At 51.2% G+C, this 27325-nt stretch overlaps 1 protein-coding gene across 2 annotated transcripts; it reads right to left on the bottom strand.

The window, feature by feature from the left end:
* Positions 1-784: 784 nt before the first annotated feature.
* Positions 785-25097, bottom strand: GGA1 (golgi associated, gamma adaptin ear containing, ARF binding protein 1). Of its 2 annotated transcripts, none has more exons than XM_061559034.1 (17): positions 24996-25097; positions 22222-22306; positions 21251-21326; positions 20019-20117; positions 18880-19003; positions 17319-17416; positions 16043-16123; positions 15341-15478; positions 14120-14201; positions 12712-12828; positions 10802-11044; positions 9928-9992; positions 8967-9166; positions 8339-8604; positions 7754-7923; positions 5572-5682; positions 785-5006 (listed from the first exon to the last, which is right to left on the bottom strand). In XM_061559034.1, exons 1-17 carry the CDS (start codon positions 25036-25038, stop codon positions 4896-4898), a joined length of 2109 nt encoding a protein of 702 aa, XP_061415018.1. In that variant the 5' UTR covers positions 25039-25097; the 3' UTR covers positions 785-4895. The 2 variants fall into 2 exon arrangements, with proteins under 2 accessions (XP_061415018.1, XP_061415026.1); XM_061559042.1 differs by having other exon boundaries at positions 8967-9163.
* Positions 25098-27325: the final 2228 nt, after the last annotated feature.

Raw genomic sequence — 27325 nt, 5'->3', positions numbered from 1 at the left:
CCTCATCCAGCTGTGGATTGACAGAAGGGCCGTCTTGCACAAAAGTACTATTCAGTCGTGCCTCTGTTAAGTGACATGTTAACGTTTTTTCGGTTAACGTTTCACCTCGTGTTTCGACGTTAACATTCTGACTCACGGTCACGTGATAAAGATGTGCACGCGGTGGCACCAATTTCGGCCAATCCGAGCGCTCGAAAGCCAGGCTTGAGCCGTGACCTCGGCCAATCAGCGACGCTCATTTGAGCCGTTTCAACCTTGACGACCTTTGGGTTTAGATCTTAAGTTTTGGTGACTGCAATGTTCCATCCTCTTTAGTTCTTTCGGTACAGTAATTTGCTTCTTGCTGTGGTTGTCCCACCTGATGACAGAAGCTTGTGTTGCTTCCGAAACGTCGTGATTTAATTTATTTTTGATTATTTTTTTATTTTATATCGAGTACCTTTGTTTATATTCTACGTTTTTAGTTTTGGCAGTGGAAAACATCTCCAGTGCAGACTCGGCGATTTTTTAAAACTTATTTGTCAGCTTAGAAGTGAATTAGATTTCGGTTCACAGTTTTCGTGTAACGGATGAAAAACGTTAACAGAGGGAATACTGTACTATATTTGGTGTGGATCCACAGACCCACCAGAACAACCGATGATTGTGTTGCCTCATCAAACTCGAGGGCCAGGCGGGTATGCTCTACTGCATACTAAAATGAAAATGTTATACCGCTTTTTCACCGCCACGATACCCACGCAGCACACCCGAAACGCACACAGTGCGACCTGTGCCCAGCGTCTTACTCAACGTTCGCTTTATTTACATGTCAACAAGCGTTGACCCGTCCACCGCCGTCTCTCGTGTGCCTGAATGAGGCATGGTGGAGAGGCGTCATGATGCACCACCAACCACCACGAATCGTGGCCGTGATTCCATCAATTTATTGGCGAATATAGCCGAGGCCACAACAACTGTGTATACGAATCACGGCTTGTTCCGCATGCAACTTTGATGTACCGGGCGCTTAGAAGCGATCGGTATTAATCGAGGGCAGTGGTGCATCATGAGAACGCCTCCAGCATGCTCGTCAAAGACAGACCGACTCGACCGCGAAGTTTTGAATGCGCGAGTCTCTCTCTCTGTGCGTTCATTACATTCTGCTTAGACAACAAAAACAACGGTCACTTAATCAGGGCTGGACGTTCTAGCGATTAAGATTGGCGTTGCAAGTATAGATGTGCGGGGGGGGGGGGGGTAAGCCGTAAACAAGATCTATGGTCGTCGCTGCAGGTTTATCAACAGGGATGCGATACATTCAATGACGATAACTTTAAACAAATCACCGTAACCGTGTTCGATAATGAATAGCTCCAGGCGCGGCGTCGCTAGTTTAGACAAACACCGCCGCGGCCAGCTGCCAAACTCAAGATCGCAGCGACCGCGAGGGTGTCTCGGAACGCGAGGGGACATCGATCCGTGGAATGGAGAGAGACGCCGAGGGATGGCGACACCGCGCCTGCTCATTGCAAGTGCTCGCAAGGAATTTGTTTTTAAACGGAGCCACTGGCAGGGAATATTTATGACGTTCAAAAGGCCTCGACCCTGGGCGAAAGTCCCGATGCCGACTTCGTTCCGCAGGACGCTTTCCGAGCACGTGCACCAACACACACCTTCGTTTGACCTCGGCCCATCATCAACAGCTGACGGGTCTGGTAGTTAAAGTCGAACTCGCACACGCCGTTATCAGTTTCCCCCCGGACCGAGTACAAAATGTCCTCAATCGGCGTCACGACCACGAGACAAAAACAGTTTTGAGTGCTCGTGCAGAGCCGCGGCGTCACATCACCCCACACGGGAGCGCGGCCCTTTGGTCAGGGGGCATCGCAACAACTCAAAGCTCCTACAGTTTCCCTCATTCACGATGCTTCTTGCATGGCCAAATGACGCGAAATGCCGCATGCGGTGGTGGGTTGGGGGGGTAGTTTATGCGGTCATTGGTGTCCGGGCTGATCTCAACTCAGTGCGCACTTGGAAAACCCAGTTGTGATCCTGGACAGTCGATAACCCCCCCCACACACACCTCCCATTATCACGGTTGGCTACGTACGGTGCGAACGAAGTTCACCGTACACACCCAGAATGAAACCCGGACCCTCGGTGGTTGCCGGCCGTGCTCTGACCTCTGGGCCACGCGGCCCAAAGGTCAGTCACGAGCGTCGCACTTTCAGTCAGCGGGACTCCAAACCATCGGTGACATCGATCCAGAGGTCGCAAGTGGGTACCCGATACCCGTACCCTACCCGATACCCGGCTACCCGGCCGGGTACGGGTACCCGTTTGCGACCCTGGTGCGGCCGGGTACGGGTAGGCCGCGAGTCACTCGTGAGTCGCCGTTTGTCACTCATTTCGGGTAGGGTACGGGTAGGGAATCAAAACCCGTTTGCGACCTCTGCATCGATCCCGGCCCAGCTTTGTCAAGCCTCTGGTTTAAAGGACACGGTTGCACGCTACGCAATCCACACGCGCGTTTGGTACCTGGTGTTCAGGAAAATGTTAAGTATATTCTTTGGGTCTTTCGGTAAAGTCATGTAGATAGGTTCAAAGAAAATAACAATTTGTAAAGTTTGGTCGTCGAGAAAATTCTGGGGCTATTCACCTTTGTCATGGACAACGTGATGTTGAAGGCCACGACTGCTCCATCTCAAACCCCAGTGACCAGCTCTGTAAAACGACCCACGTGTTGGTTAAAGCTTTGCTTCGGTCGTTCCATACAAGCGGCTACTCGGGTACACATCCTTGGCAATGCCGTTATTTTGTTATTATTGTAACAGGCTGCTGCTGCTGCTGTAACACAGCTGCACTGAGATGGCGTGATGCGGTGTAAAGTACGCTCAACGAGTTTCTAACGCGAGTCAACAAATGGCAAAAAAACTGGTAAAAATGCATGAGGCACTGTTTTAAACAAAACATTCACATTCTTCACGTGCACAGCGAGCAGCAGTTAGCACTATAAAAATACAACTCCGAGGACATGTCTGGCACAACAACAACAATGCTTGCATATACCTATTAATTTTGATTTTTTTTTTTAATTAACATTCCATTCTTCAATTGTTTATTTCTGCTTCAGATGTGCAAACACATACCGCACGGACGTAACGATTCAATTACACGCAAGTTCTTATCGCTGGGGGGGGGGGGGGGGGGGGGTTTACGCGCGTTGTCCGACGCAACGTTTCCGTCGGAGGAGATCCACCCACCAAGGTCGGAGCCTCTACACCGGTCGGAGCCGCGGAAGCGCCACAGAATCGCTCACCTCCCCCAGTGCCAGCGCACGAGGAGAACGCGCGAGTGCATTTCCATTCCTAGAACACGACACCTGGCTTAGACTCGGGGCTATCTTCGCAATTTGGCCAAGTTCCTCAACTCCCACCCCCGGCCCCCCACCACCACACAACACAAACTTTAAATAAAATGTAACCCCAAAAATTACTTGAAGCGCGATCGTGGCCAAACCACAAACTGTGGGCAAGTCCTGCATGTGGGCAGTCTTGTATCCCGATGCTCTGCAAAGTTTAAAAAATGTCAATGACCCAATTTATCCTGGACAGCGAGGTGCCGGAATTATAATCAGAATCGTTATTTAAACTGCAGGAATCCGATGAGCGATGAAGCTCTTTGTCACAGATGTGCCATCCGGGTGAAACCGACCACCGTAAAACTTGACTGTGTTTTCGGGTTGCACCGCGTGTTGTTCGTCGTGACGTCCGACGTTTCTCGCCCCCACCACGTGCTTGGAGCTTCTTCAGGAATGTCACTTCTCCGTGCCGGAAGCGAAACGTCGGGGGACATCACGCCGATTGACACGCGGCACAATCCGAAAACTCGTTGGGAAGCTTGACAGCCGCTGCCGTAGTGCCATAGACTTGATTTGTTAAGTGTCGTCACCCTTTGGCAATCGTGGCTCTGTCTGTCGCGTACAAGCAGCCGAGGGCAGACGCCAACAACAAAGCGGGCTGCTCAACTTCATCTCAACACGCACGCCCTGGCAGGCACTTGCATTGGCGGGGGGGGGGGGTGACACGGATGGCTGGGTTTGGCAGCCGGCAAGCAACGTCACTCACAAAAGCAGCCACGGGGCAAGCGAAGCAATTCCTGAAATACCCTTCAAGTAGTTTCGCTTAGAGTGCTGGGACAATGGCAAGTGCGATTTCATGCACGTGGTTCAAAAGCAAAAACAATATATAGAAATAACATGTAAAAAAACGCACAGATGCTGCAAACACATACAGCTGACATTTCACAGTTTAATTCTGGGGGAATGAGCTTTGCTAAACTTCATTGCAGTCTGTCTCCCACCTTCATCGATCTCTCGTCTCAGTGCCATGAGTTAATTTTTTTATTATCCCACACACAGCCACTTTTAAATGGTTAAACGCATTCTGCGGGGTGCCCTACCGCACCAAATGTAAGCCAGCGGCTGCCTTAGAAGCCTCATTTCTTTACAACCTTGGACCACTAGCAAGAGCTGTAAGCTCACGGGAAGGGGGGGGGGGGTGCGTATCGTCGGCGATTGTGAGCACTGTACGCTCGAACATCACAAGTTTACACGACAATCGACAACCTGTGCTGGTGCGTGACCACGCCTAATGCTCATCTAACGGACAACAACGGATGGTAATTTAAAGGTGACATGGAAATACGCACACGACGCTACGCCTTGATCCGGCTCCTGTGCACACAGCGCTCCACGCTTGAATGAATTCGTTCCTTTCTCGCCGGCCGCTGCTTTCATTAAAATCCCAATCTCTGTGGTGGCACCGCGAGCGCTGCTCAGTGGCGCCGCTGGCATCTCCCAGACACGCAGAGGTCACCGCGGAGAGCCGGCGAGGAGGGAAAAGGCTCCAGGGTCAGAGGTAGCCCCACTTGTCGACTGGCGGGAACTCCTCCACCTCCCCGACTTCGGAGTGCGGTTGCTGGCCCAGGGTGTACGTCAGCTTGTACCGCAAACGCACCTTGTCCTGCAAGAGCCACAGACCCGGTCTGCTCACCGCACACCCGGTCTGCTCACCGCACACCCGGCACGCTCACCGCACACCCGGCACGCTCACCGCACACGCAGCCTGCTCACATCACACAAGGACTGCTCACCGCACACGCGGAGAATGCCTGGAAATATCAAGCGTTGCAGACTTGTGATGAGAGGTGGCTGGAATATGGCATTACAGCAGCGGATTACTGAATTCTGTGCAGGGTTCTGCCCGTTACCCTCGCACATGTTAGGTGGCTGGGTGACAGCCTGGTTTGCCTCACAGCATGAAGTGCACGGGTTTGATTCCCGACTAGGATGCCTTTTCGTGTTTGTATGTTCTCCCCTCTCTTTCTGTATGGGTTGCCTCCGGGTTGCCTCCGGGTTTCCTCCCACAATTAAAAACAAAATATAACGTAAGCGGCAGTGGGCAAACATTGCAATACTGAAAAATGACCCGCTTTGGTGGCTCAGTGTAATGCTGCAGTGTGACCACAGCAGTGACGCCCGGTACGGACCCACACCCCCCCCCCCCCACTGTGGCCGTGTGACTGCACCTTGTGAGCGTTGGCGAGCAGCATGACCTGCGTGATGGCGCTCGGGGGCAGCACGGGGTTAAAGGGCGGCAGCTCCGTGCCCGAGGGCGGCTGCAGCTTCACCTTCATCGTCTGGGAAGGGAATAGTGCTGGGACTGTAGAGACACCTGCAGAACCACGCATAGACGCCCAACGCCGTTCTAATACTCATTCTATCGCTGTTCTAATACCCATTCTAACGCCGTTCTAATAACTTCTAACGCCCGTTCTAATACCTATTCGAACACCCGTTCTAATACCCATTCTAACGCCGTTCTAATACCCATTCTAACGCCGTTCTAATAACAATTCTAACGCCCGTTCTAATACCTATTCTAACACCCGTTCTAATACCCATTCTAACGCCGTTCTAATATCCATTCTAACGCCGTTCTAATACCTATTCTAAAGCCATTCTAATACCTATTCTAACGCCCGTTCTAATACCTATTCTAATACCTATTCTAACACCCGTTCTAATACCCATTCTAACGCCGTTCTAATATCCATTCTAACGCCGTTCTAATACCTATTCTAAAGCCATTCTAATACCTATTCTAACGCCCGTTCTAATACCTATTCTAATACCTATTCGAACACCCGTTCTAATACCCATTCTAACGCCGTTCTAATACCCATTCTAACGCCGTTCTAATAACAATTCTAACGCCCGTTCTAATACCTATTCTAACACCCGTTCTAATACCCATTCTAACGCCGTTCTAATATCCATTCTAACGCCGTTCTAATACCTATTCTAAAGCCATTCTAATACCTATTCTAACGCCCGTTCTAATACCTATTCTAATACCTATTCTAACACCCGTTCTAATACCCATTCTAACGCCGTTCTAATATCCATTCTAACGCCGTTCTAATACCTATTCTAAAGCCATTCTAATACCTATTCTAACGCCCGTTCTAATACCTATTCTAATACCTATTCTAACACCCGTTCTAATACCCATTCTAACGCCGTTCTAATATCCATTCTAACGCCGTTCTAATACCTATTCTAAAGCCATTCTAATACCTATTCTAACGCCCGTTCTAATACCTATTCTAATACCTATTCTAACACCCGTTCTAATACCCATTCTAACGCCGTTCTAATATCCATTCTAACGCCGTTCTAATACCTATTCTAAAGCCATTCTAATACCTATTCTAACGCCCGTTCTAATACCTATTCTAATACCTATTCTAACACCCGTTCTAATACCCATTCTAACGCCGTTCTAATATCCATTCTAACGCCGTTCTAATACCTATTCTAAAGCCATTCTAATACCTATTCTAACGCCCGTTCTAATACCTATTCTAATACCTATTCTAACACCCGTTCTAATACCCATTCTAACGCCGTTCTAATATCCATTCTAACGCCGTTCTAATACCTATTCTAAAGCCATTCTAATACCTATTCTAACGCCCGTTCTAATACCTATTCTAATACCTATTCTAACACCCGTTCTAACACCCATTCTAACGCCGTTCTAATATCCATTCTAACGCCGTTCTAATACCTATTCTAAAGCCATTCTAATACCTATTCTAACGCCCGTTCTAATACCTATTCTAATACCTATTCTAACACCCGTTCTAATACCCATTCTAACGCCGTTCTAATATCCATTCTAACGCCGTTCTAATACCTATTCTAAAGCCATTCTAATACCTATTCTAACGCCCGTTCTAATACCTATTCTAATACCTATTCTAACACCCGTTCTAATACCCATTCTAACGCCGTTCTAATATCCATTCTAACGCCGTTCTAATACCTATTCTAAAGCCATTCTAATACCTATTCTAACGCCCGTTCTAATACCTATTCTAATACCTATTCTAACACCCGTTCTAATACCCATTCTAACGCCGTTCTAATATCCATTCTAACGCCGTTCTAATACCTATTCTAAAGCCATTCTAATACCTATTCTAACGCCCGTTCTAATACCTATTCTAATACCTATTCTAACACCCGTTCTAACACCCATTCTAACGCCGTTCTAATATCCATTCTAACGCCGTTCTAATACCTATTCTAAAGCCATTCTAATACCTATTCTAACGCCCGTTCTAATACCTATTCTAATACCTATTCTAACACCCGTTCTAACACCCATTCTAACGCCGTTCCAACGCCGCCGGGAGACCGCACCTTGGGCACAGCGGCCTGCAGCATGATGTTCCCGATGCAGAGCGGCGCCGTGCTGAACATGGACACCACAACCACGAGCACGTCGGCGCGTCCCGGTGGGCTCTCCTTGGCGAAGTGTAGCAGCACGCGCAGCCCGTTCTTGTCGTACGCGGTGACAGGAGGGGTGCTGCCTGCAAGGGGGGACACGGCCATAGAGCGTTGCTCCCCCCACCCTCGCATTGAGTCCACATGGCCTGGCGTCGACCTCCCGAGGCACCGGCGGGTTCAGTCGAAGCACTTCCGGTGTGACCAGGGGCAGGGCCGCTTCCGAACATGGATGGGGCCGTAGTACTACTACGTGGGCGGCGCTTGGTTGTTGCTTGGTTAACATCGACATACATATCCATTTGTTTAATTGATTCCCTTGTGTATCTGGTGCTGTGCGTAAAAAAAAGTCTCGCATAAAGACATTCGCTGAATAAAACAGTTCAGAGGTCAACGTGTCTCCAACCCGAGATAAGCGACGGGGGCAGCACGCGAACCGCTACACTACCGCTCCTCTCACGGTTACACACACACACCACAGGCCACGCACGGGACACTCACTGGGCTTAATCGACTCCAGCGGCACCACCACGCTGGCCAGTGACGCGTCCGGCTGGGAGGAGGAGGAGGCACCGCCACGGAGTGGACTCTGTCCGGCTTCCAGCTCCAGCGACGGCTGCCGGGCGATGCCCAGAGCGGCCGCCGCTCCCTGGGCCGGGCCGGCCGGGGGCTGCGGTGGCGGCACCGCGGGGAACGCCGCCGAGAGAGGCGGCGGCAGTTTGCTGCTCTGCATCTCGTGGAGCGTCAGCTTGGCCTGCGGTGCCGCCCTGGGGGGGGGGGGGGGGAGTGGCGGCGTGAGCGGAGGGGTGTCCCGGAAAAAATGAAAACCCACAATTGATGATCCGCAAAAGCTCTTGTGTCAATAAATAAAAAAAACGTAAAATTGAGAGCATGAAGATTGAGTCGATTTTCAAGTTAACTGCAGAAATTTGTGCTTTAGAGGATGACACGGTGAACATTATCAAAAGCGAAATTTTAAGTGTGTAAATAACTGCCTGGGTGTGTAGTAAAAACAACAAACGTAGGCTCTCAGGTTTTCACAGAAGACTAATTTACCCCCTGCGCGCCGCCTACTGCGCAGCTCCACCTGACTTGGCAACTGAAACAGCGGGTCGACGGGAGACGTTACCATTTGACCTGCAGGCCCTGCGGCGGCAGCGACTGCTGCAGCAGGGTCTTGCCCAGCAGATCGAGCTCCTCCAGGCCGCTGGGGCCCGACGCGTCGCTCCTGGGGGCGCCGCCGTGGGACGGCGTGGACACCAGCGACGCGTTCCGTGACGAGGAGCCGGCTCCCAGCGGGGGGAACGAGACGTCGGCCGACCGGTCCTGCTGTCAAACCGGGAGGGTGGCGTGGCGAGATGGAATGGGAAAGGGTTAACGAGACGTCTGCAAGTTGCAGGTCGGGTGGTGTCCCGTTCACCGCCGAATCTCGGGAGCGCGTAAGCGGTTCAGCGTTAATTTTATTCACAGAGGCATAGCGACATTGCACTTTACTTCCCGCAGAGAACCGACTCTACGATAGCCGGCGCCAAACTGTGCCACACGCCCTTCCGCATGGCCTTGTGGGAGCCTCCATACCGATCCGGTTATTTTATGTTAGTTTTTATTCCGATGCATGTACGTTGAACTTATTTCGCACCGTACGTAGCCAACCGTGCTCAGTTATAAAGAAATTAGTTTTCAATTTAAATTTTAAAGTGCATAGCTCCAGTGGCTTCCTAATATCAAAAGAGCGTTCCAGACGGGAGCAGAAGCGCATCTGAAGCGCGCCATGCAGTGACCCACGACCTCGCCTGGTATACAGGAGGTCGTGGGTTCAATTCTGATCCTGATCCTTGTATATCTGAAGTCCTCATTCGGTTTTTCCCTCCACATTTAAATCAACATCACACGTTTAAAGAGTATTTGGCTGCTCTAGACTTCCACGTCATGATAAGCTACTTCATTGGGATATCATTTGTGGCCAGGTCACTTCTGCAAAAAGAGCTACATATATCAGTGTGCCTTACTTGGTCAAATAAAAAAACGAGTTAATGAATCGCCCAATTGTGGGCCACACGTCGCCTCCTCCTCCTCCTGACCACGCTCACCATGATCGAGTCCCAGTTGACCACGGCAGGATCCACTGTCGGGTTGGGGACGGGGTCGTCGATGGCTGTGTTAAAAACAGAAAGACTGCCCATCAACATCGCAAGCGGCAACTCGTACGGACAACGTTTTGTACCCAACACGCGCTCGTTGCCATTGATTCTTTAAAAGGAGGAAATTCACACTTGCAGGAGTAGAATTTACATTTAGAGCCACTCGGAGCTCAATCAATGCTCACAACAAACACAAGAGGAACATGAATAGGATCTGTAACCAGTAGCGATGGTAGTGCATACATATTTCATTTCAAATATATATTTCATGTAGGAATCTGGTCTGGTGGCACAGTGGTTAGAGCACATGACAACTAAAATATGAAATTTGCAACTTCAATTCCTAAGTTGGGAATCAACAGAGCCTATCATACCTCCAGGGTTAATACAATTACTACCACTTTGTGGTAATAGTGGAGTGGTATTGCTGCATTGAGACCGAACCTGTGACAGCCCAGCGCGTGACGTTTCTGCGCAGTGTGGAGGAGACAGCTATCAACAACGAGTCGGCAATGCCTTGCACACCATTCAACTCTTCAGCTTTGGGAGTGGCAACATGCAACTATTTAAAAAAAAATTGTGGTCTCCAAACACGCATTTATGTAGAACTTATTTCATATTATTCGTAAACCACCGTGTTAATCGTAGGTGCGGGGGAAGGACAACAAACTCAACACAAAAAGCAGTTGCAAAGAAATTAGTTTTTCAAAGTAGACATCCCCCCGTTACACACAGGACACGTCACGTCCGGCCGCGTGATTCCGAGGACGCGCCGCCGCACTCGGCTCCGCGCGCGACGACGGGGGGGGGGGGGGCCACGCACCGAGGGACACGAGCTCGTCGTCCAGCAGGCTGGCCGCACGCTCCAGGGCGGCGCCGCCCGCCAGGCTCCCGGCGTGCCTCGCGGGAGGGGGCGGCACCACGGGGAAGATGGGCGGCGGTGGCGGCCGCGTTGCCGCCGCCACCACCGCCGCTGCTTTGGGTCGTGGCGCCGACAGCGAGGGCGCCACGTCCAGCCCGGCGAGCTCGATGAGCGCCGACACGTCCCCCCCCCCGGCGCCTCCGTCTTGCGCGCCGGTGGAGACGAGCGTTGGCGAGCGGGGGGGTGGTGGGAGGGGCGCGGTTTGGGAGTGATCGGAGCGAGTTTATCGGAAAGGAGCGTGGGAGGGAGGGGTGGTGGAATGGAGAAAAAGAGGGGGGTGGATAGGATGGAGGGTAGGTGAGTGGGTGGGTTGGTGGGAAAGTAGGTGGGTGGATGGAGGGTAGGTGGGTAGGTGGGTGGGAGGGTAGGTGGGTGGGTGGGTAGGTGGAAGGGTAGGTGGGTGGGTAGATGGGAGGGTAGGTGGGTGGGTGGGTAGGTGGAAGGGTAGGTGGGTGGGTAGGTGGGAGGGTAGGTGGGTGGGAGGGTAGGTAGAAGGGTAGGTGGGAGGGTAGGTGGGTGGATGGGTTGGTGGGACAGTAGGTGGGTGGGTAGGTGGGAGGGTAAGTGGGTGGGAGGGTAGGTGGGTGGGTAGGTGGAAGGGTAGGTGGGTGAGAGGGTAGGAATAAGGGAGGAGGGGCAGTGGGGAATCATCAGATGTTAATATTTGATTATTAGGGGTGACTCGGTGACACGTGGCAGAGTGTGAATTGTATCAATTACCAGCCTGTTTTAAACTGTGTCATTTGGTGGGACAATCGACTTGTTGACAGAATTGGGGTTTTAGAGCACGGGGAGAGATTTAAAGCTGCTACGTGAGGATTGTTGGGCAGAATTTTACTCCGTTGGTCAGAGCAGCTGATATCACATGCGCAGAGTATGCATGCAGCAGCTCGACGTTAGAGATCACGGACCACACAGCAAAACCGATGACGGATCATCGAACGTGCGTGAAAAGCAATCATTTTAAGCGGGTTGTGAAATGTGTCATCCACCTGCTGCATAGTCATCGTGGAACATAGAAGGATTCGCTGAAACTAATCGGAAAGAATGAATTATAAAAGAAAATACAAACCACGCAATTAGTTCCAACAAAACACACCTGTAAATAAAAAGGAATGCAGCCCTGTCAATCTACTGCCGATTGAAAGCATCTCCACACCGTGTAGGCCATGGCAGCTGTTTGACCATACTTCACCAGGCTGGTCAACGCGGGTTGGTGAAGCACAGGGATAGAGAGACCCACAAGCAGTTTGGATATCACTCGGCACTGACGTTGGCCGTAGCTGGCAATGGAACTCGGCCGGTCAGGTTCACAGTGGAGCGCACACAGCACCGCACTCAGATTTTGTAACAACAAAACTCATTTGTAACTTTCAACGGACAAGAAAATAAAGTGCCATTAAGCAGCAATTTGTCAATTAGTAACACGAAGCTGTTGAGACACAGACCAAATTTTGACTCTCCGATGTGTTTTTCGCGTTGTGCCGCGTGCAGTTCGGAACGACGTCCGACGTTTCTCTCCGCGTGCTGGAAGCTCGGATCCTGAAAAAGCTCCCAGAACGTGGAGCGAGACGTTGGGACGCCGTGGCCGGACAACACGCGGCGGTGGAGACACACCGGATGGGTTTGTTTTTTTATACGGCGCGGCCGATAAAACGTACGCAGCAGCAGCAACAACACCACCCCAGATCGTTCCAGCAAAAAAATTACCAATCAACAAACGACAGAGGAGTCACTCAGCCAGCAGCTCACTCCGCAGCTTCACACTGAGCCACCGGCAGAAAAGGAAAATAACTGCTGGGGTGGCCTACCGAGCGCCGTGCCCGTTTCCATCTTCCCCGCGTCTCCGTTCACCTCCCGGTTCTCCACAATCTTCCTGTAGGAGTTCATGACCCTCGTCAGGTCGTCGTTGGCTCGCAGGATCTCGGCTAAACGAGGGGAGAGAAGCAGGCGGCGACAGCGGCGGTCACTCCGGGGGGGCACTGCCTTCTCTGACATTGATTTAAGAGCGCGCAGGGAATCTCTTCTGCAGTGAAGACCCGAGTGACTAAGTACTTAGAGATCATTGTTCATCATATATCCGATTCAGTGCAAGCAATGACCTCCTCGTGCGAATTAAGTCATGAATGCCCTTAACATTACCCAACATGTGCAGTGCCGGTACAAACGTGACACAGACACGCAAAGTAATCAGGCCCACACCACACACAAACCACAAGCATGACAGACACACAAAGACCCCCCTCCCCGTATAGCCTTAACAGACTGTTGGGGCAAGTGCTGTTAGCGAGAACCTATGAAGGCTGGCACCGTGGCACACGAGGGGGTGGGTGGCCCACACCACACCCGGCTGCCTTCGTCTCCCCTGGGGCAATGTTTACAGACTGCACCAGGTACTCATTTAAGGCTGAGTCGACCTAGGGGAGGCCCAGGACCGGTTCAGATAATCATCACTGGTGTTGGCCGTAGTCGCCAGTTTCATAGCGCAGCGCGCTAACTGCTACACTGCCGCTCCCATGACACACGGACATACATACACACGCATGCAAAGTGACACAAAGCTTTCGTGACTGCAGGAATTCATATTCTTGGTTCTTCCAGTAAAGTCATGTAGATAGGTAAAAAAATAATAAAAGAAACAAGAAACTACGACGTTTCGATCGCAACACAAGCGATGGTCATCAGGTGGTCATCAGGTGGACCTGACTTTACCGAAAGAACCAAGAAGACATACACATGTACTCAAGTAATGCACAACAGATGACGCAAACACGAAAACGACGCGGACATGCCCGTGATGGAAAGGCGCGTCAGACTGCTGCGTATGGCGTCTGCACCCGCAATTGAGTGCGTGCGTGATCGTGCGAGTACGTGCGAGTGCGTGATCGTGCGTGAGTGCTTGTGTGCATGACTGTGTGTGTGCGTAGTGCGTGCGTGATTGTGCGAGTGCGTGGGTGCGCGAGTGCTTGTGTGCATGACTGTGTGTGCGTAATGCGTGCGTGATTGTGCGAGTGCGTGAGTGCGCGAGTGCTTGTGTGCATGACTGTGTGTGCACGTAGTGCGTGCGTGAGTGCGCGAGTGCTTGTGTGCATGACTGTGTGTGCGCATAGTGCGTGCGTGCGTGAGTGCGCGAGTGCTTGTGTGCATGACTGTGTGTGCGCGTAGTGCGTGCGTGCGTGCGTGAACGCGCGCGCTTTTCGGACGGGGGGAGTGCCGCACCGAGGCCGTCGTCGTTGTCGGCCGTCTCGCTGGCGAGCTTGAACAGAGTCGGCCGCAGCTTCTCGCAGCGCTCGTGCAGCTCCTGTGAACCAAACGCGACACGCGTGGCGCTGCCGTTTGGATTTGTTGACACGGTTCGAGATGAGAATGCCGAAACGTAACGCCCTCTCTCACGCCCAAGACGATGCCGTTAATTCGTAAAAAAACAGAAAAGAAACATGAACGGAGTAATCGCGGAGAACTCAACGGGATAAAAAAATGTTACCGCCTTCGCAAATATGGGGGGATGGGGGGGGTGGAGCAGGAGCGTAGTGATTAGCGTAGTGCACTACTATTAACCACAGCCAACCCAGTTAAATTCCCAGCCACGACGGAGGGTCACATCCGAATCGGTCCTGGCCCTCATTTCTTCACTAAGCCACTCTGACCAGCACAGTGAAATACGGTCAAACAACCCGCAATGCCGATTACGGCATGGCAAACCCGTCATACAGTTACATGGGTTGACAATGGGGTGAAAATTACAAATTGTTATTTTCACCATCTTCATTTAAAATCAAATGAAAGTCTTCCCTTGTGGTGAAAAGCCGTTAGAGTTGTCCTTGAAGCACTTTCTTAAAATTAGTCGTCGTGCATAAATGCTGTTAGAGCCACGGAAGAGATTAAACTTCACCTATAAGCAGTGCAAGATTCTACAGTGGCATGAAACGACACAATCCACAGTGGTATGAAAGGCCATCTTCAATCTACTGCTGGATGAAGGACTTCCCAAGTCTCGGGAGGTTTTTGTTGACCGTACTGCGGCGCGTTGGTCAGTGCGGTGGGTTGGTGAAGGAGACAGTCCGGGACTCGTTCAGGTACCACTCGCCACGGACGTTAGCCATGGCCAGGATTCAAACTCAGGCCGCTATATATTATGGGAAATAATGAATTCAAACAATACCCGCTAATTACTCAGGTTTTCACGCACGCGATTCAACGCATGCCCATCAGGCGCGTAGGAATAGGTGATCGAATCGGCGAACAGTCACATCTCTACTGACAACACAAACATCACAAGCGCAGGAGAGAAGTGGACATCTGCAAACGACTGGACGTCTGTGAAAGAGAGCTTTACAGCTCATCGGATTCCTTCCGTGGGGCACACAGATCAAAGCGCAGCGGGAGGCAGCAGAGTTACGGGGGGAGCGCCGGCGGCAACCCGCGGCGTCGCCGGCTCACCTTCATGATGTCGCGATCGTCGTCCGAGGCGTCCTCGCGCCGGTAATGAGCCAGCATCTCGCTCAGCAGCTTCACGTTGCCGTCCACCTCCTCCACCGCCTTGATCCTCTTGCCGACACGCTCCATGCGTGCCTGGTCCTGTGTGCAGGGGGGCCCCCCGTTGTTTACGCTCCGCTAAACAACCGCCGGCGCAATGTCCCCTCCACACGGCCTTGACGGGCATCGCTACGTACGGTGCGAAAGACGTTCGACATGCATGCATAGCGATTTTCTTTGCTCAGGTAATGTTGCAGCCCGGCAATTTGCTGCTCGCGCCACCGCGGGTACAGGGAGACCTCTACAGAGCCCCCTCTCTAGCGGGCGTTCGGCCTACGCCTCCACGCTGGTCAGGCGGACTGGAAGAGGTGGAGTTTCCACGCTTTACCCCACCGCACGCGACCTGCCGTACCACTGCCTAGGGGCAGAGGCGGGTGGCGGGGGGATTTAATAAAATTGCACCACCGTTGTGTCAACCGCCATGTGGGGATAACAGAAGCGGCAACCCCTGGATCGGAAGCCCAGCGTGCTGACCGTCACACCACTGTGGCGGCATTCGGATTTTTCTTTGGTAATGTAAACAAATAGTTGCGATTAGATTTTTTCTAACTTCCACAGATGGTGATGGACGAACCGACAAGACGCTCTCCCAAAGTGTGAGCTCACCTCCTTCACCATGGTCTTAATAAGCCTGTTGGCAGCCTGCAGGTCTTCGGGATTTTTACTCTTCAGCAGTCGGTCCAGCAGCTGGAGAGAGAAAGAAAAGGCAAGAATCGACGTGCGGTGTCAATGGAAGAGTTCAACCCCGCCGCGAAAATAGGACGCTCCGTAGCAGACCCGCTACTGCTCCACCGCTAAACCGCAGTTCCCAATGGAGATGTGTGAGAATGTGGCACGGGCCATTCTGTTGCGGGGGTGTTTTGGTGAAGTCTTTGCTGCGGTGTGGAGGGGTTCAAGTTTCAGTTGTACCAAACGATCGTGCCCTTACTCTTCCGTGCGCCGCGCGTAGCAGCTGTAGTCAATTTCACGGGTGGCCGAGCAATTTAATAAAGAAATCATTTTGACCGTTCTGCCTCGTGAAATACCTGCATGCTTCACATCAATGCCGACCTTTTTTACTACTACTAGTATTATGAATATGCCTCACTATGCTACAAAGTCTCAAGACTCCTTTTCAGGAGGGTCCTCTCAAGTTTCCCCAAAAGGGGGTGAAAGTTGCGCTGTGTAATCCTAATATTGGTAATTTTCAGGTAATCTTTCAGAAATGGGGATGTTTAGCCAATACTGGTGACATCGTGCGAACGTGGAGGAAACCCAATGCAGAACAGGTGAAGAACATTCAGACCCCAACACAGAAAAGGTGCCCGGGTCAGGAATCTAACCCAGGAAAATCTTAACGTAGACACAGATTAGAGGTGGTTGCGTACCTTAGGGGGTTACAGTCAGAGCAGTACACTACTGAGATTCTGGGTTCAAATCCAGGCCACAGTTATACCCAGTGGTTTAAGTGCCTTCTGGATTGTTGCCAGTTGATGGTGTCAAGTCTGGCCACCAATGATTTCACCAAAAAAAAATACTACATCTGGTTTGTCACTTAAGAACATATTTTTGCTCCACCACAGATATTGTTGAGAGAGGCCTGTTGAGTGGCTTCAAAGGTGATGTCAACTTTTAGAGTCATGCCCTGACACAGGGTGATGAACTGCTTCACTGAGATTTCTGAATGGAAATGAATTCATCTGATGATAAAGTACTAATAGCACAATAAATAGACATTTAAAGGAACAAAAATACATACACAAAACAATCCCTCAATTTAATTTATATTTCTAGATGCTGTAAAGGCATACTCAGTTTGCCAGAAATCGGTATGCGAAGGCAGCAACACAATGGCGAGAATAAACATCGATACATTTTGAAACAAACCTTCGGTTGACTTTACCTTGGCCTTTTCCTCATCCTCAAAGAGCGTGTCTTTGGGCCGTGGCGGCGGCACCAGTGTTCTGTCCTCCTCGATCATCGGGTCCTCCAACACGATTCCTGCTCAAAAGCAAAAGCCGGGGGGCCAACATTCACCCCACGGTAGGCTCCCTGCAGGGGTCCTTCCAACGGCATCATCCCGGCGCACCGCGGGATGACACAAATAACACATTTCAAATCTAGACTGAAAACATGTTTTTTTTAAACTGCTTTTTGTGCTTAGTCCGTTGTCCTCCCCCGCACCTACGATGACCAACGGTTGGCTACGTACGGTGCGCAAAAAAGTTCAATATACAAACATACATACAACATTCCCGCGTGCTGGAAGCCCACGTGACGTACGTTTAGGATGTCACGTGACGTACACGTGATGTTGTGATATCTGTACCTGGGACTGCTATTCTGTACTCAGGCCTGTGGCTCTCCATCGCGCTCGGGGCAAGCGCTCAGTGTGTCGACACGATTATTATTATTAGACGGCAAGTCCTCGCTTAACGCGTGTCCATATAACGCGTTTGTCGCGAAAACGCGGTTCTTCCATTTGAGAACACTTCTCACACAACGTGGCACGCGCACCGTTGTAATGTGAATTGTGCACCACGATAACGTGGTCTCTGAGCGATCGACAAGAAAGTAGTTAATTGCAATTAACTACTTTCTTGAGCTGTGCGGCTGAGCGATACAGTGATACAGTACGCGGAATGATACAGTAACGCGGCGGCATACCACCAGTTAATTGTCGTACCATCTAACGGCATGTGCATACGTCGTAAATGGCCAAATTTTGACGTTATATTATTTATGGGGAAATTGTTTAGGCTTCGCGCGATTTTCGCTTAACGGGCAACTTTTCAGGAACGCATCTACCGCGTTAAACGAGGACTTGTCGTATAAGAGGCAGCCAGGGTCGTGGCTGGGTTGCTCAGGGTGCCAATGCTGCGGTAGCGGCACTGTGACAGCACCGATAAAATAATCGAATCAGGGAATCAGCCTCCTGTGATTAAATTGGCTCTCAGCCCAGACACCAATGACTGCCCAAAAAAATATTAAAACGATATCTACATGTTTAATGACTTAATTGAGCTCATTCCAGAATTAGACAATTAGGCTTGATTTGTGTGCAGGACGTATAACAAATGTGCCCCTAGTATAGGAAAAATAAATGTATTAAAGCCAGTGGCGTCATCTTCCCGGGGCTATTCTACGACAGTGTTCCAAGTATTCATGTTTTTTTCTCGTGAGAGCGCCATTATACTACTACGATCAGGTAAAGAGTACAAAAGAATAAAAGGGCCTTCATTTGCCCGCACGTTTCTCATCAAGCTCACAAGAATAAAGAAAAGCCCACGCTAAATAATGCATCAGTGCCCGGGACGTAATCATTTAAATATGCATAAGAGCGCTTCTCCCGTGGCGCACACTGCGAACGTTGAAATGGCACGAGCCATTAAAAAGTTTTATAATTGATGCCGAGCGATGTAATTAAACACAAAATGTCACCGCTCACAGCAACGGACACGAACCTTGTTTTTTCAGCATCTGGTAAGCCTCTGCGACCTTGGTCTCATCCGGCAGGGCCAGGGTCCAGCTGAATATCAGCTCGATAACTCTCTTCTTTACCTTCTCCGACGCGCGGCTCCCCAGGTACTGCCACGCGCAGGTGAGAAGGGGCACGACAACGCAGAGAGCACACTCGTTAACCCTTCGCACCCTGGAATGCAGCGTAATAGTTAACCCTTTATCGTTCCAAGACGTCAGAGAGAGTCGCAGGGTGGGTGGTGTCCCGTTCACCACTGAATCTCAGAATGCGCCAGCGGTTAACGTTAATTTTATTTACAGAGGCATAGCGACATTGCACTTTACTTCCCGCGGAGAGCTGTAGCGAGACGACCCGACTCTACGATAGCCGGCGTCAGCCAAACTGTGCCACGCGCCTTTTACTTCCAATTCCGTTCGGAATCCATTCGATTCCAAACGGATGAACGGTGGCGCAGAAGTTCACGTGCCGGTACTATAAACCCGGCCACTTGAGTCCGATTCCAGGTCATGGCTAACATCGGTGGCGAGGAATATCCGAGCCGGTTCTGGGCCCCTCTCTCCCACTTCACAAAACAAACGTGACCAGCATGGTGAAGTAGCTCCAACCGACGCCAACGACCGACGCCAACGACCGACGCAGCAAAGGAAGGCTTCCTTCGTCAGTGGATTGACAAATACGAGTAAATTGTTACAAAGCAAACAGATGCGACCACCTTGGACTGCGGACACCAATCTCAAACCACAGACCGCGTAGCAACACCACCGCCCGCTTCGATCATTCGCCAACAGCGTTTCAGGCATTCACCGCGACCAGGCTACTCCTGAACGCTGTCCACCAGCTCACTCGCCACCCTCGACGTACATGTGCACGCTGAACTTCTTTCTTTGATACTTAGCCAACCGTGCCAATCGGGTGGCGACATTCATGTAACACATGAACGTAACTGATCAACCCCCCCCCACCGCATCCTATACGCATCACCCAGCGCGAGCGGCTGTTGTGTGGCCGTCGTAGAATGAGAATCTGTATTTATACCGGAGGAATCCGATGAGCTATGAAGCTCTTTGTCGCAGACGTAATAGACGGTGCGCGGGCGCAATGTTGTTGAACGTGGCGGCGCACCTTCGGTGAGACGACTTTGATGAGCTCGTTAAGGAAGCGGAACTTCCCCACTTCGCTGTGGAACCGCCGATCACAGTTCTTCATGCAGGCCTCCAGCACCTGGGAGCAACACCGCGTCGGTTTGTAAGTAAAAGCGCACGCTACTTGGTCTACTGCAACAGAGAGGCATAGACTGTGCAGCATGGCGACTAAAATCTTATTGTTATGCACTACCAAAACTGTAACATTAAACAACATGGGTTGTTGTCACGTACAATTTAATGTACAAGCAGAAAGCTTCATTATAGCAATAACTAATATATGAAATGACCGTACTTAATAACCATGAATGAATAACTACCGCCAATGTTACCTCTCTCAGGATGGCACTGCTTCGGTGAGAAAAAAAAAGTCTTTACAACTTGTACACAGCCCACGTCATTGATCTTAGCACGCGGCCAGGCGAAACCACGCAGCCTGGCTAAGTGAAACTGCATCAAGTACCATGTGGCCAAGGCACGGCATTCTCAATGCATGTGTAGGTCCACTGTATATTTTATAGCCCTCTCAAGCACCAGCAAGCACGGCTCTTGGGAACACATTTTTCCAATTAAGCCTCAACAGCGATGAACATTATAAGAGGACTCTCAGTCTTAAGCTCTCAAGCAAGTCTGTGTTCTCCACCAGGCAACATGTACATTATATAGGCTTCATTGCGACGTTCTTACGAAGACCACATTGTGAACAAAATGTTAATTAAACAACTACTGACCAAATGTCTCAGAAACTAGTATGCCGAGCCAGCACAGCTGAGAATCTGGGTTAACATCTGAGCAGCCAGTGTCTGGCATACAGGGACACACTATTTTGTGAAATTTCCCAATGTGTATTTGTCTCGTGATGCAACACCAGAAGAACAAGCTCAATACATTTGAAAAAGAGAACAAAATAAATAAAATTACAATCAATCTACGCAATCGACGTGTGTCAGGGAAGCTGAACACACCGACATAATTCCTGCACGACATGAGGTTTGTGTGCAGTCATGGACATCTAGCAACTGGCTCCGAGTGGAGTGGAAGCGACATGTGCAAGTTTCAAGTTTCTTTTCCTTAACCAACAGAGAGCTCAAGACGTCGGCAGAGTCTCATGAGCGACCAGGAACGCCCATCACTGCGAGTTTTCGACGGCGCTGGGGCACAGTGCCGGAGTATCCCCCCGAGGGCCGATGGGGCACCAACCCTCGCGCTCACCGTCAGCGCCTGCAGGGCCTCCCACTCCTGTGGTGACTGCGCCTTGTGGCTGAGCAGCCGCGTTGCGATCTGGGGCCTGCAGGAGAACGGAGTCAAGAGACGGGGTCGTCGTTACGGCGAGACTCCAGACCCCAGCTCACAGCGCACAGGACCCATGCCCAACAGCATCATACTTTTAAGTCTACTTGCCGACCTCTGTGCCCGTGAAGCCTTGGCTCATATTCTAACTACGTATCTCCTGGAGAATAGAGTTGAGAACAATGGACATAGCTTTATGTGTGCCTGGGCAGGACACGTCACTCAAAAAAACGATGGCTGGTGATAAAGACTAACGTCGGAGTGGCTAAGAAATGGGGTAACGTGCCATTAAAAATGTCCATTACGGAGATGGAGCAATGAAATTAGCTCATGTGCAGGTGCTAGACGGATTGCTACATCGCAGGACAGTGTGAGATGGTGACGACTTGGGAAAGTCTTCATCCAGCAGTGGATTGATCATGACTCACATGATGTCAAGGCTAAGCAACTGCAAGACTTAAGAGGCCTAAATCTAAACATATCATTCCTTGTTACAGCACTTTTCTATCTCCATATCCACATATTATCTTCTTGCCTCCTTGAAACATGGGCAAAGAGGATAACACGGATCTGCCGATTGGTAGACACAAGAGGGTGGATTGGTGGACGTAAAAAGAGAGACTGCGTGGCCTGCAGGACCAACATTTGGCCCAACTCTGCTCTTCATCTCAAGACACACACTCAGCATACCGAAGGTAAACGAACCTGGACACATGGCTGAGCCATCTGCGATTACGACAACCCTGGACAGCGCAACGTATCGCTGGGCTTGGCTCAGCGGTCGTGCGGTAACCCCGTGGGTCGTGTGCATCTGAGAGATACTGCACTGCGGATGTTGATTACGTCACTTGAGGTTAACCCTCATTCTCCCTCCGACCACAAAGAAGACTGACCCTTCCAGTTCCTTGTTGATCTGGTCGCAGAAGCCCATGATGTATTCCCAGTCCTCCTGCCGGTTCATGGGGCTGGTTGCTTTGTCTGAGCACGTCACAGCAATCACAATGCAATGTATTACAATTACAACTAAGAGAGGCAGAAATGAAAAGTAACGCAGCAAGCTTTTGCACAGTGAGGAAGGTCTAAATGACGTGGACAACTTCGACAAGGAAGCGATGGTCGTTTAAAACTTAAGTGAAAACGTCTAAGTTATTTCCTGTTCAATGGAGCGTTTGATGGGGATGTCCCTTCTGTTTCCAGACACGTGTTCTACATTCTCACGGACAGGAGCCAGTCCATATCACAAAAGAACCGCTGTTGATGTTCCACAAAACCGCACTGATTGCATCGGACCTGGAAGATTACATTTAAGAGTGGAAGTAAAACATTCACAATTAGTATGCAACGTCATTAGCCACACGAAAAACACGGCCAGTGCTGCACAGCCACAAAACCGCAAATGTCAGGAAGCACACTGATACATTTGTGCAAACAAAGGCTTTTTTTTAAGGAAAGAACTGCCATAGTGAGCAGTATTCTGCAAAACTCACACGAGCAGTATAGAGATCACTCTTACAAATACATAATAACAAAAACTTTGCTGCTCAAACAATGAGCATGGGCCGGTGTCTCGTTTTTCCTTTGGTGGCCTGGGCAGTGTTGCGCACATTCCACATTTCTTGGGCGGCTGCCAGGGTTGCCTTCGGACAAGATTTTGGTGTCATTCTACGGGGCTACTGATCGATGGCATTGTGGACGGATAACGATTCCCCGGAGTTTACCTCGGACCGAGATTTTTTACACCGGACAATGATGCAGCATTGTAAACACACGGGTGCGGGAATTTCGCACTGCTAATGCAATGCAGTGTCAACTCTTTGAGCCGTTTGTATTATTTTTGCTCACCCAGGGCTAAGACTATAAAACACCGCTGACGATGCCACACAGCAACGCACACCTCCGTTGTTACTGCTGGAATTACATGCATTGACAGGCACGACGACGTCGCTACAATTAAAACCATACAGCGTTGGCAGGTTAAAAAACAAGAATATTCCCCTCTGGAAGCGGATTTAATGTGGCGAAGGATGCAGCGATGTCAAAAATATATTTACACGTCAGAGGCTTTCGCGACCAATATTATCCATAAGAGGTGTTTTCGGTTAGATCGCGTAAATATGTATCCCTCTATTCATGAACTCAACGGAATAATTTATCCACAAATCTGGCTGTCGCCTGATGATGCCGGTTGTCGTATTCGCCGGCGAAATGCCACGGTACCCAATTTGTAAATGCTGTGGGTTTACTCTCCAACACACAGCCCGGGGTTTGCTGTACTCGTCACGAATTGTCACGTTCTGTTTACGTGACAACTTACTAATTTATTGGCCGCGTCGGGTGGTTGGTGGGTTTAACGACACACATTTATATTTTCACGATCAAACCCCGCACCCCCCACCCCCCAAAAAAACACCTCTATGATGAAAAAAAAAATGCTGTAACGTGCGCGCCAATGGAACGCTGTTTGGGCAACCGATACGAATGTAAGGCGATTGTTGAGACACAAACACACACAGGCATCGGCAACAACGAAGACGAGGAAACAACGGAAAGTTGTCTGTACAAGTGTTTTTCATTAAACACACACATCCGTGCAGACAAAACACACGAACGTGGAAGTGCACACACATGAACTCATAGCCGTGAAGCCCTTATCAGTGCCCTACCTTATGACAGACCAATTCAGACCTTATAAATCTCAACGTTCATCGTACAAAGTCCCATCACAAGAGAGAAACACAAACAAATAGACAAATAAAACGCCCGCATTGAAACGTCTAAATACAGGGTAAACCGTATGTGTTGACAGGCATGTGAATATTAGCAAACAAACACGCAATGTACATCACACAAAGACACACGTGCACCAGACCTTTGCCATACAGACTGATGGTTAGCGAGCACCTATCACGGGGTTGTCGTGGCCAGAGACACGCTCGGCCGCCTTCATCTCCCCTTGAACTGCATCGCGGAAAGGCAGAGAGAGAGTCGCGACCTCGAGGAGGAGATGGAGGAGGTGGAGGAGAAGGTGGAGGAGGTGGAGAAGGAGGAAGAGGTGGAGGAGGTGGAGAAGGAGGTGGAGAAGGAGGAGGTGGTGGAGGAGGAGGTGGAGGAGGTGGAAGAGGAGGTGGAGGAGGAAGAGGTGGAGGAGGTGGAGAAGGAGGAGGTGGAGAAGGAGGAGGTGGAGGAAGAGGAGGTGGAGGAGGAGGTGGAGGAGGTCTGTTTACTGATTCAAACACCCGCCCGCCACTGGGATTATCTGCGTCCGGGAATCACGACGCCACCGATGACACGGACGACTCACAGCGAATGACAACCACAACTCGTGAAGCAATTACAGGGACAGAGAATGAATTACAGGAACAGAGAATGAATTACAGGAACAGAGAATGAATTACAGGAACGCAGGGGGGGGGGGGGGGAAGAGGTCCGCGTCCAAGGCGGGCGGGCGGGCGAGGGCGGAGAGGGGAACGAGGTGGGGGGGGGGCCCGGGCGTGGCTAGGAAACACGAAAGGCATCGCAGCGGCCTAGTAACCTGCTCACGCACGGAGCGCCGCTACTCGACAGACTCAAAGGAGGCGAGCGCCGCCAAGGCTGAAGGCTGCGGGCGGGACACGACGCGGCGGCGTCGACCCCGCACGCAGCGCGACAGGGAGACGGGACGACTCACTGAGCCACGACTCGAGACTCTCCTCCTCCTCCACGGCCGCCATTGCCAGCGCCGTGATCGCGAAGCGAGCGGCGCGAGAGCGCTCGGAGATCAGCTGGTGACCCCACGTGACCCCCCCTCCCTCCCCCCTCTCCCTCACTGCACTACCTCCCACCCTCCCCCTCGCACTATCCCCCCCTGCACACCCTCACCCCTCGCCACCCTCCCCCCCCCTCACACACACCCCTCCCCCCTCTCACTCCTCCCCCCTCAACACTTCCTCCCCCCCACCCCCCCTCCCATCAACACCCCCCCCCCCCTCACAACCCCCCTCCCTCCCCCTCCCCCCTCATCACGCCCCTCCCCTCACACTCCAGCCCCCTCCAGCCCCTCCCACCCTCACACGCTCCTCCCCCTCCCCCTCACACATCTCCCCCCTCCCCCCTCCCCCCTCACACCTCCTCCCCCTCCCCCCCCTCCCCCACTCACACTCCCTCCCCCCTCCACTCCTCCCCTCCATCCCCCTCCCCCCTCGCACTCCCCTCTCTCCTCCCTCTCCACCCCCTACACACCAACCCCCACAACCCCCCTCCCCCTCCCCCTCCCCCCTCACACTCCCTCCCCCTCCCCCCTCACACTCCTCCCCCTCCCTCCCCCTCCCCCCCTCACACTCCCCTCCCCCCTCACACTCCTCCCCCTCCCTCCCCCTCCCCCCTCGCACTCCCCTCTCTCTCCCTCTCCCCCCCCTCACACCCCCCACACCCCCCCCCTCACACCCCCCCCTCACACCCCCCCCCCCCTCACTGCAACTGGGACCACTACCTGTGAGATCTTCAACTTGGACCACGACCTGTGAGATCTGCACTCAAAACTGCTCTAGAGGAGTTGTACACCCCGAGCTGCCACTGCTATTCAGTGGCCTGAAATCAAATGTATCGCTCCGGATGACCGCTGCAACGTATGATCTTGAGTTTTTATTTAGTGTGCTGTTCTGTAAAGGTGCATTGAAAATTTTGATACTCCTACTGATGCTCCTGCTGTTGTGGAGTGACTCATGCAGCCAGCTATGGCTGTAGGGTTTTGGTGGTCTATGTTGTTCATGTCGTTTATTGTGAAATTTCGGTCACAGTTCCTATGATCACTGTTACATTGCTTATGGCTTTATTTTGGTGATTTCGAAAACGGTTTTTGGTTTGGCCATGTTTGTTTGTTGCAGTACGGAGTTAGACTGATGGCTTTAATCTAAGTTGTCTTGTGGTTGTTGTTTGACTTGCATCCCACTCGGATTTTTGCACACAGCGTTGGTGTACGGTGCTTTTTGTGGAATATTTTGCAGTTTTTTCCTGGATTTTTCTGTGTGCGCATATTCACTTTAAGATGTTTTCTTGTTCATGTTTTAGTTTTTTTGTTGGTTGCGGTTGCACCCGATTCAAGAGCCGAATGGCTCACAGGGCTCTACCAAATACATGAAACTGAAGATGCGACCTCTCCTCCGTGTTTGCCGATCGGGCATTGGCTCGGGACTGCACTGCTGGAGGGATTTCACGTTGCAAGTTGTGCATCAGCTGTCCGCGTCTCCTGCCGTGGCTGATAAGGAGTGGACCGCGAGCTTCGTGGAAGATCAAAACCGATTATCTTCAGGTTTTGATCTTCCCGTTTTGCGGTTGAAATTATTACCAAAGACAGCCACAGTTCGCGTCTAAGTGGATGGGACGTCACCGCAGCGCTTGTGCCAGGCTAGGTGCACCCTGAGGCCACGTGAAGTGTCGAGGGCTGGCTGACACGAGGTCACGGTAGCCAAGCAGGGGCGACAGGTTTACTGAAGGGCCATTGCTCGAAACGTCGCCCGCCGGTTTTCTTTTTCAGGCGCCGTTATTGACGAGTGTGTGCTCGAATGTTCCGTCATTCGCTCTGTGCGGTGGACTTGCAATCTGTAACAATAACGTGACATCGAAATGCAGCCACACCTCAAGATGCTGTGCGAAGGATTGGGACGCATCGCACAGGCGAAACGGGTGGATGTGTGTGTACACACAACCACAGAGTGTGCCAACCAGTGGATGTGTGTGTACACACAACCACAGTGTGCCAACCAAGACCCTCCATTCAAAAGCAGAGAAGAGGAAATATATTGAGCCTGGTCTTGAGGTCCATGACACAGAGGACCGATTGGTCCAGATAATAGTTGGGAATTGGAGTCTCATTCATGTGGCTGCTGTTGATGTACAGCCAGTGCCGGATTATCCTAGTAGCAAAAGTAGCTACTACTACACGTGTTGTAGCTACTACTACACGTGTTGTAGCTACTACTACACGTGTTGTAGCTACTACTACACGTGTTGTAGCTACTA

Source organism: Lethenteron reissneri, chromosome 3 (genome assembly GCF_015708825.2).
Source record: "Lethenteron reissneri isolate LAM-NWPU_2019-01 chromosome 3, ASM1570882v1, whole genome shotgun sequence".
Classification (NCBI taxonomy): Eukaryota; Metazoa; Chordata; class Hyperoartia; order Petromyzontiformes; family Petromyzontidae; genus Lethenteron; species Lethenteron reissneri.
The sequence above is the reverse complement of the archived record's forward strand: the minus strand, read 5'-3'. Positions and strand labels throughout refer to the sequence as shown.

Excerpts from the sequence above, each read along its gene's own strand:
- GGA1 (XM_061559034.1), bottom strand. The coding sequence starts at position 25,038 with ATGGCGGCCGTGGAGGAGGAGGAGAGTCTCGAGTCGTGGCTCA. Across the intron at positions 15,479-16,042 it reads TTAAGACCATGGTGAAGGAG|GACCAGGCACGCATGGAGCG; the intron begins GTGAGCTCACAC and ends CCCTGCACACAG. Across the intron at positions 8,605-8,966 it reads CAGGGCCTGCAGGTCAAATG|GGCGGCACCGCAGGCCAAGC; the intron begins GTAACGTCTCCC and ends CCCCCCCCCCAG.